The sequence below is a fragment of the Hemicordylus capensis genome, chromosome 9, assembly GCF_027244095.1.
Source record: "Hemicordylus capensis ecotype Gifberg chromosome 9, rHemCap1.1.pri, whole genome shotgun sequence".
Classification (NCBI taxonomy): Eukaryota; Metazoa; Chordata; class Lepidosauria; order Squamata; family Cordylidae; genus Hemicordylus; species Hemicordylus capensis.
In genome coordinates, this window is record NC_069665.1 from 22,130,743 (window position 1) to 22,153,514 (window position 22,772).

Here is a 22,772-nt window from a genome sequence, read left to right on the forward strand (position 1 = left end):
CTCTAAAACTGGATTGGGTGTTAGGCACCCATGGGTGCCAACTACCACCCAAACCCCAAAGCAATTGGACACTCCTATGATTTTTAATGAATGTTTGAGTAAAAACATTATTATTGCCCATTATTCCCTATGTGGAGTACCTAGGACAAATAACTGGGGTGCGGGGGTCAGAACTTCACTAATAATCAGAGAAGTGTCTGATTGCCTTGGCGTTTGGTGGGTGGTAGGCACCCCGGACACCCATCCCAGTTTTGGAGGCTCAAACCGGTTCGAACCAGGTTCGAATTCAAACTGAACCAAAGGCGGGGTTTGAGCAAAACCAAAACCGAATGTCCCCACCCTGGTTCGAACCCGGTTTGAATTCAAACCCAACCGGGCAAACCGGGTTTGTGCACATCCCTAATATTTTCTACTCTAGAAACTTTCCACCCATCCTGTCATGACATATACCAATAAATTACATCTGAAGTCTTGCAAACAATGATTTTGTTAGAGGTCTTCTAGATGGGGTCAAACTATTTCCTTTAACCATATGAAACAAATCTATGCATTCGATACTTGACATTTTAGTCATTCTTTTCTCAATCCTGACAAAATCTGGATTAACAAGTAATGAACTCATGCAATAGTTGTAACCAGCATTCCCTCTAACAGGGATTCCCAGATGTTGACTATAACTCCCATAATCCCTAGACAAATGCCATTGCATCTGGGGATGCTGGGAGTTGTAGTGAACAACGTCTGGTAACCCTTATTAGAGGGAACACTGGTTGTAACCATGGTTTAGATGAGATTGGAAGTGCATAGAAGCAATGTTCCCTCTAAGGCGTGTTCATGTGCATGCATTCACAAGTTTTTGTGTGTGTCCGCTCAGTTAATTTTAGATTCTGCTCAGGTTGAATCAAGAAGGCCCCACTCTGAATGCATGTGCGTGTACACTGCCTTGATACTGCCGCCCAGAACAAAACTCATTCCGCACACAGATGTAAAAAATTAGAGAGAACACTGTATAGTAGCTACATGCAATGGAGAAGCAGGATCATGGTTTCTTGCCTACCGCTGTGGTTCATCTGTCCTCTTTCCAAGGCCTATTGTTTGTCCACACATTGGCTTGGTTTATATGATTGTGAACAAGATGTGGCCAGTACTAGGCTATATGCTTTCCCTCACCTTTTGTTTGTATGAAAGAGGAGGAGATTGAAAGCTTTCAGATTTGAATACACCACACTTTTTTGTTATGTCCTGAGCTGGGTATACAATTTTGTTTTCTAACTAGTTAGTTAAAAAACCAGAATCTGAAACCATGATTGAAACGTGATAGATTTGAACCAGCCACATTTAGAACAAACCACAGTTTCCCAAATCCAGACACAATGGGAAACTGCAGTTTGTTCAAAACTGAGTGTGGAAGCTTCCGATTTCTTCTAGCGCATTGATTGATTGATTGATTTGATTTGATTTGATTTCTATACCGCCCTTCCAAAAATGGCACAGGGTGGTTTACACAGAGAAATAACAAATAAATAAGATGGCCCCCTGTCCCCAAAGGGCTCACAAACTGAAAAGAAACATAAGATAGACACCAGCAACAGTCACGGGAGGTATTGTGCTGGGGGTGGAGAGGGCCAGTTACTTTCCCCCAGTTAAATAAAGAGCATCACCACGTTAACCGGTGCCTCTTTGCCAATTTAGCAGGGATAACTGGTGCATGATGGAAGAGGGGTGGGCGTGACTGCACAAGCCCAAAGCTCGCTACAGCTTGTTCACAATAATTAAACCAGGGCATTGGGCGTGACATTTTACTTAGCCTTCGACATTGTAATGTCCTGTGTGCACAGACCTGAACTGTGCAGTTGTTCCATACGCGTGTTGTTAGCTGGATACAAATATATCCGATGCATGGATGTCCGATTGCACTGGAAACAGGATATGCATATCTGATAGGCAGGTGATCGCAATTGTGTCCCTCCATTGTGTGCAGTCTCTATGCTTGTTTAACGTTATTAAACCAGGCCTATGTGTTTAATGCTTTGTAAAAATGGCAGGATTTGGTTTAGCTCATTTGCTTAAGTTTAGAAAAAAGACGATTGAGGGGTGACATGATAGAGGTCTATAAAATCATGCATGGTGTGGAGAAAGAGGAATTATTCTCCTTCTCATAACTCTAGAACCAGGGGTCACCCCATGAAACTGATTGCAAAGAAATTTAGGACCCACAGAAGGAAGTACTTTTTCACACAATGCACAATTAACCTATGGAATTCTCTACCACAAGATGTAATGCCAGCCCACAGCCTGGATGGCTTTAAGAAGAGTTCCGATAAATTCATGGAGGACAGGCCTGTCAATGGCTTCTAGTCTGATGGCCACCTCCAGCCTCAGAAGCAAAATGCCTCTAAATCCCGGTTGCAGGGGAGCAACAGCAGGAGAGAAGGCATGCCCTCAGTTCTTGCCTGTGGGCTTCCCAGAGGCATCTGGTGGGTCACTGCATGCAACAGGATGCTGGACTAGATGGGCCTTGGGCCTGATCCAGCAGGATGTTCTTATGTTCTTAAGTGGCTGTTGAACAATACATAGCAATCTCTTCAATTTGGGGCTGTGCTGATTTGCAGAACATACTTCCTTCCCAAGCTTGAGGACCTGTTCTAATAACCACCTCAGGACAGGAGAGTGACCACAAGCATGTGACAGCGTGTGACTGTGAGCCTAGTTATTTGGGGCTTTTTTCTGTGGTTGCTATGTTCTAAGATGGTAATTAGAACAGGCCCCGATTCAACTAAATGCAATTCTGAAGATCTCTAATGTCCTCCTTAAAAAACGACACAGGCCTACAATCTAATAGACAGCAGTTAACTTTTCTTCACCCTAAATATAATAAATTCAAAACAGATATATTTTACCAGCTCCTCTTTAGCTAGGGCTACAATATGGGACCTGATCAGTCATGCAGAATCTGTCCCCAAGCAAAATGCAAAGGTATCGTTTAGTAGTTAAAAGATTGCTACTGGAGATACTACAAAATCTTTTAGAAGTCAGATTAGGTAATGATATGTTCTAGCAAGGAAATTGCTATGCATCTGAGATGTCTGTGTATATTTAAATTATTCCTTGCTTTTTGTATTGTAGTAATTAGTCTGACGAAGAATTTTGTATAACTCAAATGTGTAATACTCATACAAACAGAGTAATTTTTGGCATACTGCTTGGGTCCTCTTGATATGAAGAACATATTCATCCCGAGTAGTCTTCTCACATGGTTAAAATTTTCTCTGTTTTTCTGAATCAAAAAAATTGCAAACGTAGATTTATGTTTTGAGCTGATTTGCTCAACCAATCTGAGCTTTGCTCACAGCAATAATCCCACCCACCCACCCCCGCCAAAAAAACCCAAAAAGTCTGGGAATAGTCACCAGGCTGCAGAAGCGTTCTTGGAGCTTGTCCAGGATATTAGCAACAGAAGCGTTAGGCCTAGACCAGGACTGAAATTTGTGGTGGAGTTAATAGATGCTGGGGTGTGAAAAAACAAAAAGATACATTGGTGGGTTCCTTAACGAAAAGCTTGAAAACCACAAAAAGGCAGCATTGTATTGAAAAATGTATGTAATTGTGTACTATTTTGATTCAGAACAATTAGATGTTTCATTAACCAAAGAATAAATGCATTTCATTTGGACCTGGCATTTTATTTCATCTCAGAGAAGAGGATTCCCACTCCCTTTTCTGGTGTAAACATTCAATATTATCTGGCATAACAAGAAATATTAATGTCAAGTAGCATTCTTGTTATAGAGCAGTGAGCAGACATTATGTAAATGTAGGTAATGGTACTTCAACCAGGGAGATTTATTGAAAATTATGGTATAGAAAAATCAAATTTTGGAATATAAAGGGAAAACATAAAACATAATGAATCTAATTATTGCCTTTATTGTGTGCTGCATCATGTTAATAACTCTGCTAACACTGCTTGTGCTTAATTTAAGGCTGATTGCTTCTAACCCTCACTAAACATTTTCAAGAATTGCTATAGTTTAGCCTGAGACGTTTGTGATTAGCTGCAGCGTTTGAAATGGCCGGTTTGGATACTGACAGAACCAGCACTGCTCGCGCTTTCTCGTGGTCTGGTAAGTAGGCTGACCTCTTACAGTTCATCTGCTTTTGGTTTTGGTTTTGCTTTTTCATGTGCGCCGTTCTGGAAGGGGGGATTGCTTATCAATGCACTTCTGAATTGCTAGCACAAAGAGGGCTATGACGCCTGTTAATTTTGAATTAAAGTTGGTAAGGATTTGAACTCAAAGAGAGTTCTGACATCAACTGCACTCATCAATTTTGAATTAATGATGGTAAGAATTTGAGATGTCAGGGGACAGTTTTTGAGGTTTGAAATCTCTGGGCCCAATCCGCTGTGCCAGTTTCTCCTTCCCACCCATCCTGGCGATCCTGGATCCTGCATGGACGAGCTGCCAAGTCATGGCTTCTACCAGAACTCCAAATTATTGTAATGCTCATATACAAATCTATGGGGTGCTAACATTTGCAATAGTGTGTACAGTTTTGGTCAACCTCGTTCTCTTTCAAAAAAATGGTAGAGCTAGCAAAGGAGTCAACAAAATGATCAGGGTGTTGGAACTCCCTTCCTAAGAAGAGAGGCTGAAGCATTAGAGACTTTTTAGTGGGGGGTGGGTGTGGCGGGGAATGGCTAAGGGAGGAACATGGTAGAGGCTAATGCACGATGCATGATCTGAAGAAAGAATGAATAGAATTTGTGGTCATCCAGTGAAATTGACTGGCAATAGATTCAGGACAGATAGAAGGAGGGTCTTATTCAGACAACGTGTAATAAATGCACTGGATTCTCTGCCACAAGGTGTAGCAGCCACCAGTTTAGAGGCCTTTAAAAGGAAATTAGACAAATCCATGGCGGAGGAGAGGTTTATCAGTGCTGTCAGTCATGATGGCCACACGGAGCCTCCAGATTCAGAGGCAGTCTGCCACTGAATATCACTTGCTTTGGAGCAGAGGGCTGTTGCCTTCATGCCTGGTAGTGGGCTTCCCAGAAGCATCTAACTGGCCACTGTATGAAGCAGGATGCTGGACTAGCTGAACCTTGGTCTGATTCAGCTGTACCATCAGAGCAGCCAAACACTGATGTGGTTCCCCATTTCTCCCACAACTGGATGCCCTGAAGCTTTCAGGCCCTGGGTGGAAACTGTTGCTGCCACTCCAAACGTTTGCAGTTGCTGGCAGAAGTTGCCCACTTGCTTGTCTACATCATGTTCTGGAATCTGGTTTGGGCAGCCTGTCCTGGGGGACGTGTCAGCACAGCGATTGTGCTTCTCCCTTGATACGTCTGGTCATGTTGGTGGTCTTCCTTGGCAAAAGCCTGTATCTAGCTATATTTGAAATATGTACATTTCAGCATTGATTAACATGTGCTGATTTGTCTAGTATCCCTTCTCCTCTATCCGTCCTTCTTTCTTTCTCTTGTACACAGAATAAGGTTCAATTTTCAGAGTTTACAAAATATTACTATTGCATTGTTAGCCATATTCATATGTGGCAACAAGAGAATAAAGCATGGGGTCACTTCAGAGACTGACAGCAGGTCAGACACATCATGATGATGATGATGTAGATATTGAATTTTGGATATTGAATTTTGTGCACAATGTGGATATTGAATTTTGTGCACAATGTGCCAGATATCCCAGCGATGTCTGAGCTTTTAGAAAAGGATTAAGGAACGCCCACCCCCAACATTAATGTGTGCATTTACAGTATGGCTTAGGAACATCAGAAGCTGCCATATACTGAGTCAGACCATTGGTCCATCTAGCTTAGTATTGTCTGCACTGATTGGCAGCAGCTTCTCCAAGGTTGCAGGCAGGGATCTCTCTCAGCCCTATCTTGGAGATGCCAGGGAGGAAGCTGTAGTCTTGCTTGTAGATACATTACCCTAGCAGCACAAGTTTCCAGAGATCTGAGAATCTTTAGACGGTTGCATGATCGTCAGAATAATGATGTTTGTACCTTATTACATGTTCAAGCACTTCATCAGAAGTGGTTTTGTGGCTCCATTTAGTTTGTTCTTGGAGTCCAGTGCAAAGTAACGAAATTAGCCATGTAATTTTAGACTGTCGCTGGCATTACTGTGAGCTTCGTGATGGAATGATTCATTAGCTGAAATTGTTGGGTCACACTTCTAGGCTGCAAAATTGAATTTTACTTATGTACAAGACTCAAGACTTGGGCTCCTTTGCCCTTGTGCTTAGATCCAGACAATAGCCTGCCACTCAGCTTTTGCTAATGAGTAAGCACTCATTGCCATTTGGGCACTGTGGACCGATCTTGTTAGTTGTTCAGGGTGCGTGACCCTGCCGTAAGTATGTGGTGATGCGGGAAGCGTCTATGCCCTGTTAGAGTAGAATGGAGGTAGAATTTTACACTAAGTTTAGTGTGAAAGCTGGTCATAAATTGCAATCTCAGTTTTTTATACACATCTTCTATCCTTTCAGCCTATGAATGTTATCAGAACTTTTGCTTTCTGTCTTTCCCGAGTGGGTTATTACTTTTCGATGTTAATCAGAACATTATAAAAGTGTGACTAAATTTAATTTAGTTGAACCAAAAAGAAAAAAGAAAAGGAATTGTGGTAGGTAAAGAAAGCAACTGGAGTATTAGAACAGCCCACCCTATATGTACTATCACATACATCGCCATGTATCTTAAATGTAAAATCCAAGTGTTTATTTTCCACTATATATCCAATAACCTGAATAAAAACAGATGATCTGAAACTGTATCATTTCTAATCCAGAAACTGTATAAAATCCCAATAATAAATCCAATGGCATATAGCCACATGAGCCAGTTATTCTTCCATTATTTCCAAATGATGCACTTTCCACAAACTTCATGTAGAGAAAAAACATTGCTATTGTGTCTGTTGAACTTTGTCAGAAGTTTTTCCTCTTGTTATTGGAGTTCATCTGGAGAATGCATATTTCTGTATAACATGTTGTCTCTGCCAAACACGCTTCCACCTTCCTCAGTGGCACTTATGACAGTGCTCATGCAAATTCCTCCTCCAAAGCATCAGTAACAGTATCCAAGTAAAACGTAGCCTTGTATTAGAAGGCTTCCTATCTTGCCTTCTTCAAATAGTCAGTCATGACCTCACCCTGCTCTGGCAAGTACATCCTTCATCTGGGGTCATGTCCCAGTGCTGCAGTGTGGACACCTGCTATGACCTCACACAGCCATTGGGACGTTTGTGGCGCTGCAGCTCATGTGAGCAGATCAAAAAGTGTTAGCCATTCCTACCCTCTGATGTAGCTGCTGCAGTTGCAAGAAGGCCTCCCCTGCGAAAACAGCACTTGCTTCCTCTCAACCACTTTCTGGCACAGGAGCATAGGAAGCGGCCTTATACTGAGTCAGACCATTGGTCCGCCCAGCTCAGTATTGTCTACACTGGCTGGCAGCAGGTCTTTAAGGTTTCAAGCAGAAGTCTCTGCCAGCCCTAGCTGAAGATGCCAGGGAGTGAACCTTGGACCTTCTTCCTGCGGAGCGTATGCTCCACCACTGTGACCCCATCTCCTAAGGGGAATATTTTACAGCAGAGGGTGCTCACATGTTGTCACCCATCCAAATGCAAACCAGGGAGCACCTTGCTTAGCAAAGGGGACAATTCATGCTTGCTACCACAAGAGCAGTCCTCCTCCTCCACCTGTTTGGGGGTACATTTTTGTACTGTCATAGCATGTGGAGATGATCTCACAGTAAGATCATACACTGTAAGGATCAGGTTAAAATTAAGCGTTGTCCTCTACAAGTTATGGTTGCCCTCTGTTGTCCAAGAAGAGACTGTGGCCATTGGTCTGAAAAGGCAATATCCTTGAAGGGCTCTTGTTTAGCAGGGAGCTTGGGATAAAGCCCGTTCAACAATATTGATGTTACATAAATGGTTTAGGCTGCACAGAGGCTGAGCAATGAATATTGTGTTGTACTTTAATGGTTGCCCAATAAAATACAGAGCTTCTCATGCCAATGCCTAAATGCTTCCTAATGTAAAATAATCTTTCTAGAATGTGACAGTGACTAATCCGGGCCATTCTATCTTCCTGAAAAACAGAGCTGCGTTTCTGAAATGTTGTGATTTGGGCAAATTTGCTGTCTGTTGAATTAGAAAATAAGCTCATCTGCCTGTCATCAGTGCAGTTTTGTGCAAATTAAGAGTTTGCTAATTTTCAAGCACTTAGATATGATTTAAAATAATAAGTTCGCCACAACACAATCCGTTTGGAGCGGGTTGGAGGGAACAAATACAGGTTCTGCCTCAAAGCCAAACACTTTTCCTTTTTTTTCTCCTTTTTTTTCTCCTTTTTTTTTTTGCATTATATGTGTTCCTTGGCTCATCATCAGCATATGCATAAATATCTTTTGTAGCCTTCTGGATGATGTTGCCGTGAAGCCATAATCCTATGTTTATGACATGCATTTGTTGCTATGGAATAGATTGCAGTACTGATTAAGCATAATTTCATCACAGGATTTGTTAGGCAGAGAATTTAAGCTGTCTCGTGGCAGCAGCATATTTTGTCCATTAAAATGCTTTGCGGGGGGGATGACTCGCCTAGAAATCAGGAGGCGTTGAAAAAGTGGATTTGTGTTCTGTCAGTCTGACAGAAATAATTGTCTCTCGCATCTGGTTACTTAGGAAGAGATACAGTTTGCTGTTAGCATAGATACAAGATGTGCTGTTCCCATTTTACTACTTGCTTAGGAAGGCTGAGCAGTTACTCTGAAATAATTTCATTAACTTGCTTCAACCTTGAATTTGTTTACATGATCAAGGGACGGGTCTGAGTTTGAAGTGAGTCAAAAGGATCATTAACTTTAAATAGTACCTTTGGCTCACTAACCCCGTGAAGAGTGATGGGGACAGTATCTTGAGGCCCGTAATTTGCAACTGTGTGTCATAAACACAAGAATCACTGCAAAATCAAGCAGAAGGGGAAGCTCAGCTATGAAAGATACTTATGCACTTAAGTGAGCAGAATAGACGGGTGTACAATTATTGGATCCTCTAATTCGTTGCATGTGTGAAGCAATCAGGCTAACAGCACCAGACGAATGTCTTCTTGGATGAGTGCAGATAGCGGAAGTGGTGATCCAGACACAAAGCCACCCTGTTTTTGGAGCAGTCCTTGTTCACAAGAAGGTTTCCTCCTGTCCAAGGGGCACTCTGAGATGATGGGTTGCGATCTTGCTATGAACTTGAGGCGATTTTGAGCATTTGCTTGAATAAATGACCCAAGGCCTGTTCTAGGTTTGAAAAGAGGGCCATCAGCACGGTGCCCTCCAGAAGGGACCCATCCCCTGAGCTTGGTAGTAGGTATGGCAATGGACAGCACTTTCGTCTTTCTCTCCTGCATCTGCCTCCGCTCCCACCATTACGGTAAGGAGAGGAGTATAGGAAGCCGCTTTCTACCGAGCCAGACCCTTGGTCCATCTAGCTCAGGATTGTCTGCACTGACTGGCAGTGGCTCTCCAAGCTTTCAGATAAGGTCTCTCCCAGCCCTGCCTGGAGATGCTGTCAGAGGGTGAACCGGGGACCTTCTGCCTGCAAAGAAGGGGCTCTGCCACTGAGCTTCGGCCCCATCCCAGCGGGAGCTCACTCAACATCGGACCGCTGGCTGGGCTCACCTCTTCTGGAGAAGGGCCAGTATTGATATAAGTGGTGGCTGCTCAGGCTCCAACAGCTCTCCAGGGTAACATGTGCTGACACCAGAACCAATATAAACCCGTGAAGCTTCATCATGAAATCTGTTCTTCTGTCTCTTCTCCCTAGTTCACACGAACAAGACTTTGAACTGAGTGAACAGGGCAAGCTTACACTGAGTACAAATTGAGGAGCCGTATTTATTTATTTATTTATTTATTATTTATTTAATTAATTCATATACTGCCTAGTATAAAAATCTCTAGGCGGTTTACAGAATTAAAACATACAATATAACACATTTAAAATTCATAAAAAGATAAAAATTATAGATAAAAATACATTAAAAACACATTAAAATTTTGAAATACAATCTCAGTTGAAGGCCTGGGAAAACAGGTATGCCTTCAGGGTCCTCCTACAAGCAAACAGAGATGGAGATGCTCTTATTTCAGCAAGGAATGGGTTCCAAAGCCTGGTCCCGAGTTGCCACCTAACGAGTTTGCAGCACCCGTATCTGAAATTGTGCTATTTGGCTCTTGGCTATATTTGCTGATATGACTCCTTCTTCAGCCCAGTATAGATATCCTCACAATTCCCAACATCTGCCATGAGGTCCTATAGGGGATTAGAGCAAATTGTGCATGGGTGTTTTGTGAAGTTCAGGAACTGGAAATATTTAATGAAGACACCTAAGTTTGTTTTGGCTGTATGAATATTTACTACAAAATAAATGAAAGGAGTAGTGTTTTGATTGTAACAACAAATATTTTTTATTTGATGGCGGCAGAGGGCAGATTTCCTAGTAAGTATAGCTTTTGCAATACCAACCTGTCTTTCTGTGATCTATTCAAATGCATCATGCATTTTTCCCCTTTTCCCTTTAGGTATGCTTATTAGGATATTTTCCAATGTCATTCTTTGAAACAGGTCTTTTCTCTATTTTGTGTTTCAGGTTGAATTTGTGCCTTTGTGGTCCCATTACTTTAAAAAAAAAAAAGCATTGTTGAATAAAAACTATTGTTTTTATTTTATCCCTTCCATGAACGACAGACATTATCCTGATTGACTTTGGTGTTCTTATCTTGATGGCATTAACTGAAAATTTGCAATGGGCATCCACAGCTATCTCTGCAATTTCATAAATGTGTCTCAATAAAGATTTCCTTGCAAAGCATTGTAAGCATCACAATTTTCCAAATCATAAACTAGGGAAACAGGCATTACATGTTAGTTTAAAAATGAGGAGATTCTAGAACAAGTTTGGGACAGGCCAGTTTATGAGCTCAGTACCAAAATTGCTTTTGATTTTTCTTTAACAGAGGACATTTCACCCATGTTTATCCACTTTTGCAGCCTGCTTTGAGAGTGTTCTGAGGGGCACAGAGAGTTAATTTAATCCATGTTTTCATTGATACGTTATTGAAGCTTGTACAGTAACAATTGATTCCTTACAGCAAAATGGCAAGAGGTAACAGGTTTGCCGAAAGTAAGTTAATTTGAGATTCATTATAGGTACTTAATGGACTTCTTAAACCTGGGAAGAAACTAATTAGTGCAGCTTCTTTCCAAAGCTGCTCTTGCATTTTAAAGCATCGGTATTACAGTGAGATGCAACTCATGTCTCTGTTCCTGCTTGAGTTACATTTGAGCTAGAAAATATATTCTTGCAGAAGATTAACCCTATCATAATTCCCTATATTGTGGAGATGATGCATGCAGATGGCAAAACAGAAGGAAGAATGAGGCACGGATGGGTTTTTATAGATAGCAGGCAGCCCCTACCTAGGTCTCTATCTTAAATAGATAAGGATAGAGGTGAGAATAGATAATTGAGATAATATTTCCATATCTTACCCACCTGTCCCTTTTCTTTCAAGGAATATTAATTTATGCCATTTTGTTTCTGAAAGTCGCCCAATTCCATTAGGCCTTTGAGCACATATACAGGCAAACCTCGCCCTTCGCTGATCTGACATCTGCGGTTGGGTTGACATCTGACCTTGGCATATGTAGCGGGGGGGGGAGGTTAACAAAGAGTTAATTTCGTGCATCCTGCTGGTTCAGAGTGGCCGGAAGTGACCTCCGAGGTCATTTCTGGCCATTTTGAGGAGAGGAGTCATTTTGTGGCTCATTTGTTTTAAATCTTTTTAAGAAAACTGCTATTTTCATGCAAAAACGCTGGATTGGGGACTTTTAGGGGGCATTGCTGGATACCTGGTGACCCGTGGAGTGCGGTAGGGTAGTTCTTAGGGCCCTTTGTCGCCACTTTCGGAGCCTCCAGAAACCTAACACCCTGAGTCCCATTGACTCAATGACTCATTATCCGCGGCTCCATTATCCCTGGTTGTAGTGGAGAACGGACTCCCTGCAAGCAATGGGGTTCACCTGTACAGTGAAAACAAAAGTTTACAGCCAGAGAGATTCAGCCCTTGCATATTAGTCTGAATCCTCTTCAGATCAATTGGGGCATACATTGTCCAGGAGGAGAAAAATAAAGATTTAAAGATGCAGACCCCCAGCAAGAAAAACATGCTTACTACAAGCTCCCCAAAGATGGAATTTAAATCACCATGTGATAGTTTAAGTGCCAGTTTCATGGTGCATCCTATGTCAAAGCCCTTTCTAAGTGGGAATCTGCAGCATGTGAAGCACCCCGCATTCACCAACCTATGTGGTGAAGGGTTGAACATGCATCCTATGTCAAAGCCCTTTCTAAGTGGGAATCTGCAGCATGTGAAGCACCCCGCATTCACCAACCTATGTGGTGAAGGGTTGAACATGGCAAACAGATTTTCATAAAGTAATACAATGGCTTCTCTCACTACCTGTTTGCATCCACAAGTCGCTATAAAAGAAGACATGGAAAATGGAAGGTGATGCTTCAAGTTAAAAGGATGCAATTTTCTTTGCAAGTGGAGGAAACAGCATGGAATCATCAAATTAGATACATCAAAGACTTGAGAGTCCAGGGCTGATTTCCACTATGCCCCGTTGATGCAGAATTAGCTTCATCTAATTTTGACTCAAGTATAACCTTGACTATCCAAGTGACTTCAGTTCCCAATTCCATTTCATATGTAATAAGTACTATCTGATTTGATTTCTGCAGCTAGGGTATATGACGAATTGACAAAACTTCCCTTAGGGATGGCTAGGAATGTTGCTTTAATATTGTGAACTCTTTTGGGGGCAGGGAACCATCTTTTTAAGATTATTATTTTTCTGTGTAAACTGCTTTGAGAACCTTTGTTGAAAAGCAATATATAAATATTCACTGTAATTGTTGTTGTAGGAGTAGCAACAGCAATTGTCCCTTTGGTTTGTTAGACTGAGATGTTCAAAATTACAGATTCATTCCCTGAAACAGTATTATAGTCCTATCTGTGGCTTTTGTGTGGCAGACCTTTCTCTGTTAGTATTCAGGACTGTGCTTTATAGATGTTGTCGACTGCATAAACTGGCTTTATGGTTCTTTTTAATTAGAATTAATCAGTATTTTAAAAATACAGCAGGGCTTATCAGTATGCAAAGTACTGGCCAGTTTTCTAAGTGTGTCAGTGATTTTTAAAAAATATATATTAGTGGACTTCTCTCTTTCTCTCTTTTCCACTCCAGTCAACATGTTAAATAAATGCAATACTGTATGCCACCTGTTCTCTTGACCTCAAGCACTGCAATTTTAACGAATCTATGCTGGCAAATAGAAGTGGAGATCGATTTTTTTTAAAAGGAACTTGGTTGCATTTTATATGACTATTTTTTATTTAAGAAAAAGCATTGACAGAAAAACTGGTGACATGAGCAAAACATATTTTTGCTGAGATATAAGAGCAAGAGACATAAAAATAGCTGTAACAAGATTCATAGGGTAGAACTTTGAAGAGGGAATATGCTATAAATCAAATTCCAGAGGACCAGCTATGTTAGTCTGTTGCAGTAAACCCAAGAAAGAGTCTTGTGGTACCTCAGATGTTACCCTCACTTGGCAGATTTTATATACATACACACCCACCCATGTATATCTCTGTCAGCTGAGGATAACACTTCATGCATGTGACCAAGTGCGCTCTAGTCCACAATAATTTATGCCACAATAAATCTGCCTAAGCTACCACAAGACTATTTTTGTTGTTTATGGTATAAATCAGTGGTTTCAAACGTATGTATATACAGAGAATCCTTTATGTGTTGGTGTCTACCAAGGAACTGGTAGTTGCTACCACTGCAAATCTGCTCTCCTGTAGTCCAAGGCTGGTTCAAATGTGAAAAGGGAGAAGTCCCACACACCCTTCCATTCTCTTTCTATGTGACTTGATTTGCTTTTAGCTAGAGTACTGGCTTTTCTGATGCAGAAGACTTACCGTAAATGGTTGCAAGTTAGACGTAAACTTTCTGTTTTCAAATGCTTTTCATAATTGGAGTGTATGGGGTTGCTTGTGTAACTGATTTCAGCTTTCTGAAAAAAAGAAAATATCTTCAGTATTTTGCTATCTCTTGAATGAGTGAAGCCCAAGCTTTGATAAAAGAGCTTTCTTGACAATGTCTGTATGAGAGCTGCAGTTCTGATCTCAGGCCATTGCTGTTATAATTAAGACTTGGCAACTCTTCCTGTAGGCTCCGTGTATGAACCCCTTAAAAGCATTAATCTTCCAAGGCCAGATGGAGAGAGTCTATGGGAAAAGTTGGATCGCTACTATCGAATAGGTAAGTTAAACAAGAGGCCTTTTTTGTCATTATATTCATTATTAAACAGTTGGGAAACTGAATTTTGTCCCTTCTCATCATCTTTTCATGAGTGTGTTGAAAATGTATTTTCTTATAATATGATATAATTGGAATCCTGAAAAGTTCAGCTGTTTGTTACAAAGCAATGTTCATTGAAATATTTTCATATATAGACTGGATTATTTTTAAAGGGGTAGACATTGTGGTATTCAGGGACAGGTAGTTATTTATTGTGTTATCTTTTTAAATAAGTAAACAAGCAGCCAGCTGTGGGCCATATGGCCTGCTTAAATGTGTGATGCTTTCAAGCAATGATTCACCACTGGAGCCTTGACCTTAATTATTAAGTGACAAACTCCAATAATGCCAGGGCAGCTGAAGGACCCTCACCACAGGTGAAATGTCATCTCTAAACAGGTGTTCCTACATGTGTTTCAGCTGTCCGCCTTTTGTAGAGTTGTTTTATCTCCTCATTGGAGTAGGTGACTGTTGAGTTTAATTCTAACATTTGGCAGTCACCAACCATGCTGTGCTTTGCCATCCATCACCAGTCTCTCCTTTGTATCCAAAATGGAGAATTATGCTGACAGCTCACTCTAGGGTATAATTCTAGGAAATTGCATTGACTTTTAGAAGGCACTGCTGACACAGTTCAAATAAAAGAAAGTCATATCTTAAAACCTAAGCTATTGGTTTTGACTCCAATATGCATATTAGACTGTAGTCATTCAACTGCAACCAGAACAAGGAGAGTGAAGAAAAACAATGATCATAGCAGAGGGTGTCTGGTATATTATCATGCTGTTTTCTCCAGTGGTTAGCAGTCTCTTTATTTGGTTGTGCCAATACCACTTGTTTTGCCAAGCTGGGGTGATTAGTATGTCCACAGCCTTTCCTGGCTAACGACCCCCATTATTTATTTATATTTGCTGCTCTTTCAAGCCTAGCTAGTTCCTTTGATGTGTGGCATCTTAGCCTGAGAGGGGAGGGGTGAGGATATCAGTTGGGATGATGTTATTGGTGATCCAGAAGCCACAGGGAGCCTTTTCAACCCCTCACAAAAAGGCATTCCTGAAGGTAGTGCTTGGATTGTAAAAGAAAAGGTATGGGGCTCCCTTAGTGAGATGCACAAGTCCCATCCCCTCTCCCCCTAATTTCATATCCCCTCTCCCCCTAATTTCATCCCCCGTAGCCCTTTAAGCACAGTAGCTGGGAGGTCCAGTACAAAAGGTTAGGGGACCACACTACCGGAGTGTCAGAATGCCTCTCTGAAACTATGGGATGTGATACGAGCAACTGCAGTTAGAGAGGGGAATGAGGAGAAATTGGGGGCTTCTTAGAGACTAAGAAGCTCTTTTGGATCCAAGCCATAATGATTAAGTTCATATGACAGACTGAGAATTGCCATGTTCAAAAAAGGTACTTCCTTTCACTGAGCAAGAATTGAGTCCGGTTGTAATGTGTTGCATTCAATATATCCCATTCATTTTTTCCGGTAGCATTACAGAAGTTTGAAAATTACCTTCTATATGAGTTTGTTCCTAGAACTTCTGGGTGAGATTAAATTAAAATACCATGGATAGAATTTCCCCAGAATAACTTAAATTGCTAGTTCTAATTGCTAGCCATCATTTTATATAAATATTGAATACAATTTTCCTGTAAAGTGCAATGGGACTGAAAACTTCCCACAAAGAAAAAATAATTAATTTTGCCAGAAACCACAGTTGAATCATAAGTCATTTACATTAGGAAAATCATTCCTTCAGTATTTCCATATACAGTGGTCTTAGGCATTGAGAGTGTTCCAGATATTGTTCATTAACTTAATTATCTGCAAACCAATTAAGCAAGTGAAGATATTGGGAAGATTTTTATGGAGCAAAGGCTATAAGGCCACTTGTATTGGAAACATTGTATTGAATGGTTATAGGTTACCATTTTGGTATCACACATCTGTATCTGCTGAGTGGTTAAATTCTCCTCCCCACTTCTCAGGATGTTGCACATGAGCAAGCTATCTCAAAGTGAGAGACACCCCACCCCCAACCTTGTAGCATTATCATCTGTATAGATTATCTGGCCCTGTTCAGACCATAATCTCAACCATGATTTAAATGAATGTGAATGGCTGGCCTTGGATTTGCCACTCTTCTTCCCTATCCTCCTTTGCACGGGAGGTAAAAAGTCTTGATCGCTGCCACTTTCAGTTTAGACCAATTGTTGTGCAGTTGTGCAAATAACCTACAACAACTGCAGAAGCCTTGTTCTTTTGTTTGTTCACTCTTCTCCAAGGTGGTGGGCAGCGGCATTCTCTCTGGAAACTGCCTTACAACGCCCTCCTATGCATTTTTACTCAGAAATATGCCCCACAGCGTAATCAGTTAGACTAAGCTACACTTTTCTCCACTCCGGGCACTTTTATTTTATCTGTGGTTAGTTCAAGCAAACCAGGATCAGACAGCTTCAGTTCCTGGTTTGTGAATTAACCACTGTTACAATAAACCACAGTTTCCTGAGTTCTGACATAACACAAAAATGTGACTTATTCTAAACTGAAAGTGGAAGCTCTCAGTCTTCTCCACTTGCTTATGGAGAAGGAGGAGGAGATAGTCTGAAGCTCATTGTGCTCACTCACAATATCTAAAGCATAGATGATAGTCTGAACTGGGCCTCTGTACCATCCTTTCCCAAGTCGCACAGATAAACTACCATGTGGTGTTTGTATCTACTCATAGTTTCAAAGGAACTGGGTTGTAGTTTTGTTCAGGTAGTGACAATTCTGTGATACAGATTCCTAGGCCTCTTGTTGAACTACTGTCCCCAGGCTTTCTTGAGGGGAAGCTATGATGAATGACTGTTTGTAGTGTGCACTAAACCTAGAAACAATACAGGTTACAGACAATGCCAAGAATAGTGATTTCTGCCACAGGCACAGAGAGAGAGAGAGAGAGAGAGAGAGAGAGAGAGAGAGAGAGAGAGAGAGAGAACCATCATGTAAAACTTGTTAAACCTTAGATGTGCAATTTTTTTTTGATGATTTAATTTCTTGTTTTATCATTGGCTCTTCCTTCTGTTAAGACGGTAGAGGAACTGACATAATACTTGTTTGTTTTCTCTTGCAGTCAAAGCAACAGTGTTACTTTTCCAAAGTCCAACCACCGGTCTCTTTCCTACCAAAACATTTGGGGAAAACCAAAGGGCAAAAGTGCACGACAGTCTGTACTGTGCTGCATGTGCGTGGTCATTGGCACTTGCGTACAGGTAAATTGCCCGTTGTTTCTTGCTTGTGTGGCACATCACACTAAATATACTTAATTAAACAACACAAATGTTTATAAGCCAGTCTTCCTGCATTAGATGTGTGTGGTCTAAGGGAGGGGTCCCACAGTTACTTGTAAAACTTCCTTGCCTAGCTGCCTGAAGATAATTTTTCTTTCCAACAGGAGACCAGGCAAATAACTGTTTGTGAGATACAGGGTGTGTGTGTGTGTATGTGTGTATGTGTATGTGTATGTGTATGTGTGTGTGTTTGTGTGGTTGCTTTGCTTTGCTTGCCTGTGTCCAGGTATCTTCTTTGTTTGTGGACAGAATTAGATTCCCATGGTAGTCGTAATGCTTTATTTATTTGTTTGTTTGTTTAAAACATTTGATATACCGCCCACTCCACAGACTCTGGGCGGTGTACAAAAACATGCAAAACAAGACAGTATTAAAATTACATTCTAAATAAAACTAAAGTAACTAACGGGGGCAGGGGGAGTATAGATAAACTACAGGGTAAAAGCCTGGCGAAAAAGAAAAGTCTTCAATAAAGATTTAAAAATCGACAAAGAAGGAGCTAAACGAATCTGCAGGGGAAGGGAATTCCAGAGAAGTGGGGCAGCAACCAAGAAGGCCCTTTCACAGGTTCTAGCTCCCCAAACTTCTCGGAAATCGGGGACCGACAAAAGGGCCATCTGACCAGATCTGACCGGATGGGATGTAACTGGATGGGAGAGGCGGGTCTGTAGGTGCCAAAACCCACAAGGCTTTGAAGGTCAAAACCAGGACCTTAAATTGAACTCAGTAGTGAATAGGCAACCAGTGCAATGACTGCAGGAGAGGTGTTACCCTGTCATATTTTCTGGCACCCATAAGTAAACGAACCACTGCATTCTGGACCCGTTGTCCTCAAAGGTAACTGATCGTCCTCAAAGGTAACCCTAGATAGAGGGCGTTACAATAATCTAGGCGGGAGATAACAAGGGCATGGGTCACTGTCATTAATGCTTGCCGATCAAGGTGAGGGCGTAATTGACGAATCAGACGTGGCTTTGCAAAGGTACTTCTGGCTGCAGCCTCCACCTGCTGTTCAAGCAGGAGGTGCGAATTCAAAAGGACCCCCAAGTCACTTACAAGCTCCTTTGGGGGCAGCGCCACCCCATCTAAAACAAGGTTCACATCCAGCTGTTGGCCAGTATGAGGGCTGAATAAAATCACCCCTTTTAAAAGGTGTCTCTTTGATCACTTAGCACGTGAACTTTGCTTTTCTACAGTTCTTTCTTGTCTCCGGGGACTTCCAACAGCTGCTGTAACCACCTTGTCTCCTCCTTCCAGGCACTTATCCTTGGAGGATGTGACTGTTCAATGCTCATTTAGCTTGTAGGGGGTCCACTATGTATAGTGGTGATGGCTTCTGATTTCGATGGCTTTATAGGGGGATTATACAAATTCGTAGAGGATAGGTCAGTGGCATCTGCCATGATAGCTTGATAGGAACCTTCACATTCCTATCAAGAGTTGTTCAGAGGCAGTGTGACACTGGATACTAGTTGCTGCACGTAGAGCAGGCAACAGCAGAAGAGGACTTTTTTCTTCATGCCCGGGTGGAGGGATTCCTGGAAGCAATTGGTTGGCCACTGTTGGTTGTTCAGTGCGGCTCAGGCCTTGACAGATTTTCTTTGGATCGATAAACCAGCCCCAAAGTTTAGTAGCCAGACAATGGACTTGACAAAATTACCACACTTAGTGATGGACATTGTTGGGGAGGGTAGACGGGCTCCACTTTATCCCCTTTATGGATAACCTATTTAGAACAGAAACAGAGCTGCCTGGGACAAATAAAGTTTTCATTAATAACTGCACCTCTCAGTATCTTGGTCTAGGCACCATGATTAAATTTCTAGGTGCCGTGGCTCTCTGGGCATGTCAAGCCCTGCTGTAGGGCACCCCTGGCCTAGTCCAGCACAGCTGCTCTTGCATTCCTGTGCAAACCTTAGACATCTCCAACCATGGGCCCTTCTTCTTTAGGAACAAGAGTGGGTTGTGCGCCATTTCCTCATGCTAACTTTAAAAAAAATCTTCACCCTAGCTTACGTTTTCACCCCATCAGATTTTTTGATGGAGCATGTGATTAAAATGTCGCGTTAGAAAAGGATAGGATAGCTAATAATACTCAAAGAACAGTTGCATTTGGAGTGAATGGAATGCTTAAAGCTGTGTATTGAAAGCAAGGGGCTTCAGGAAAGACATTGAGTGGTAGCAGCCGGAGTTGGAGGGAGTCTGATTCAGGGGGTGTCACGGAAATGAAAAATCTGGGGGTAATTTAGTCCTACAATAACACAACCCATAAAAGAACCTTTTATGTCATGTGTGCAGGACCCCACCCCCCACCCCTCCGTCTTCTATTATAGGGAGTAAATGGGCTCAGGATGGCTTTTATTGCATGCTGAGATTTATAGCTCCAAGAATTATTACAATGGGGGGAAGTGAACTTTAAACCTACAAAACAGAATTGATTCTGCAGTTTTCTTCCATCTAGGTGATTATCTTCTGCTTAAAAGAATCTGACTCGGGCAGTCTTAAGAGATGTGACAGGTCCACTTTCTTGGATCTTGGGACTGCTTCTATTCTTAGGTTGCCTTTTGTCTAGTGCTGTGCTGGACATCTAATGATCAAAGGGCAAACTTACATTAGGAACACAGGAAACTGCCTCATCTTGAGTTAGACCATTTGGTCCATCTAGCTCAGTAGGGTCTGTGCTGACACTGAAGTCCAAGGTTTCAGGCAGGGGTCTTTCCCAGCGCTTCCTGGAGATGCCAGGGATTGAACCTGGGACCTTCTTCTTCCACTGAGCTACGCCATCCACTAAAGGATATCTTACCCAGCTTAAGCCCTGGGTATTTAAGAAAAAATATTCTTCACCATTTGTCCCAGCGCCCACTGAGATCATTTGGAGAGGTCTGTCTGCAGTTGCCACCAGCTTGTCTGGTACGGCTACACAGGGATGGTCCTTCTCTGTTGTGCTCCCAAGACCCTGGAATGTGCTCCCTGCTGAAATAAGAGCCTCCCCATCTCTGGCAACTTAAAAAAATTCTCTACAGGCTCCTTTTTTTCACCCAAGCTTTTTAATTTGACTCAGGTTTTAAATTGTTTTAAGGTTTTCATTTTTAATTTGTTTTATGTTGTTTTTAACCACCCCAAGACAGACTTGACTGCCTTTTTAAAAGTTGCCAGAGATGGGGAGGCTCTTATTTCAGCAGGGAGTGCATTCCAAAGCCCAGGGGCAGCAACGGAGAAGATCTGCCCCTGAGTAGCCACCAGATTCGCTGGTGGCAACTGCAGACGAACCTCTCCTGATGACCTCAATGGGTGGTGTGGCTCATAGCAAAGAATGGCTCATTCTTAGTTTTAATTAAGCTGCCTGTGGAAAAAAGAAATGAATAAAAATGGCTGTGTTGATTGTACATGGATGAAAGTTGTTTGCTGTGATTTGGCTCACTGGATAAAATAAGTGGTCCCCTTGCTCTAGAACTGGGAAGTTAATGGTAAACTGACACAAATGAATAAACTTCAAGTTCAAAAAAGAGAGATGAACATATCAAAAGAAAATCAGAAATAAATGAGAAATAATTAATGAATGATACTTTAGTACATTGCATAATTAAATGTGATGAAGCTGTCTAAATTATAAATGATGAGCAATTGCAACTATAGAAGGATTCATTACAGGGTGGTGTTACCATAGTAACTGGTGAGAATACTTTAAAATCTGAAGTAGTTTCAGAGTGCATCACTGCTTGATAAATACTTTTCACCTATAAAACTGAAAGGATTTTAACGTGATTCTAATTAAAAGCAGACTGCGAATACAAATATGACGAATATTTATATACTGCTTTTCAACAAAAGTCCCCAAAGCGGTTTACTACCCCTAGGTGTTTGGAGCATGATATCGAGGTTAAATAAATGGGATGCATGTTCTGTAATGGAGATGTGCTATGGCTCCAACGTGGTTTTCCTATGTCTCTGACATATTCGGTCATTTGGTTTCCTTGTCAGCAATTCTGAAACCTGATTCACATTTAACTGTGGTGGTGTGGAAGCCTCTTCCCCATGGGGTGTGCCCATGCTTCTCCAAGAGAGCAAAACCATGTTGGCAGGACCAATGTCATAGTTCTTTCCCACAAAAATGTCGCCCTGTGACATTCGCATGAGAAGGAACCAAGCCATTGGTTCTTCCCTTTGTATACCTCTGGAGCCACTTGGGGTTGAACCTTGCGTTGGAGTTCCATGTTGGAACTCTAGCCAATCGCTATACTACTGTGGCTACGAGTGATTGGATCAGTGAATTCTAAGCTTGAGGGCGGGGTAGACGAAACGGAGTACAGGCTGGGAAGGTCCCCCTTGGGAGAGTGGGATAGGAGGAACTGAAGCACACCTTAGTTTCATTCTGTGGATCCAAAGGCTGAGAACAACTGCAAGAGACTCCCAGCCAAGCCCAACATCAGGAAAAGGTGTTTGCCTGCTGATTGATGATCTGACTCCTTCACAGCATCAGTCAACTCCAGGGAGGCTTTGGATACTGGGGAGAGCAGGGCGAGAGCAACTGACCCTATCTAACCCCAGCACAGCATCCCTCCAGTGGCTGTTGCAGGTATCTGCCTTATGTTTCTTTTTAGATTGTGAGCCCTTTGGGGACAGGGGAGCATCTTAAAGGTAAAGTTGTGCTGTCGAGTCGGTGTCAGCTCCTGGTGCCCACAGAGCCCTGTGGTTGTCTTTGGTCGAATACAGGAGGGGTTTACCATTGCCATCTCCCACACAGTATGAGATGATGCATCTTCCTATATTGCTGCTGCCCAATATAGGTGTTTCCACCAGCGGGGATTCAAGCCAGCAACCTCTTGCTCCTTAGGCAAGTTACTTCCCTGCCGCACCATTAGGTGGCTGGGGACCATCTTATTTATGTATTATTTATTTTCCCATGTAAACCAAAAAGAACGTTGGTTGAAAAGTGGTATATAAATATTATTATTATTCGTCGTAGAACTGCAGCTTTGTT

General features: G+C 41.9%; 1 protein-coding gene across 13 annotated transcripts in view; it reads left to right on the forward strand.

The window, feature by feature from the left end:
* Positions 1-22,772, forward strand: part of PHKB (phosphorylase kinase regulatory subunit beta) — a 130,370-nt gene that overhangs the window by 5,527 nt on the left and 102,071 nt on the right. For 2 of the 13 annotated variants that reach the window (XM_053270330.1, XM_053270329.1), the window contains exons 2-5: positions 4,056-4,124; positions 10,512-10,526; positions 14,339-14,428; positions 17,575-17,713. In XM_053270330.1, coding sequence (XP_053126305.1) covers positions 4,056-4,124; positions 10,512-10,526; positions 14,339-14,428; positions 17,575-17,713 — 313 coding nt within the window. Of the gene's footprint in view, positions 1-3,983; positions 4,125-10,511; positions 10,527-10,676; positions 10,901-11,043; positions 11,211-14,338; positions 14,429-17,574; positions 17,714-22,772 lie in introns of those variants that run through there. The other 11 variants (XM_053270340.1, XM_053270341.1, XM_053270332.1 and 8 more) reach the window with 11 other exon arrangements.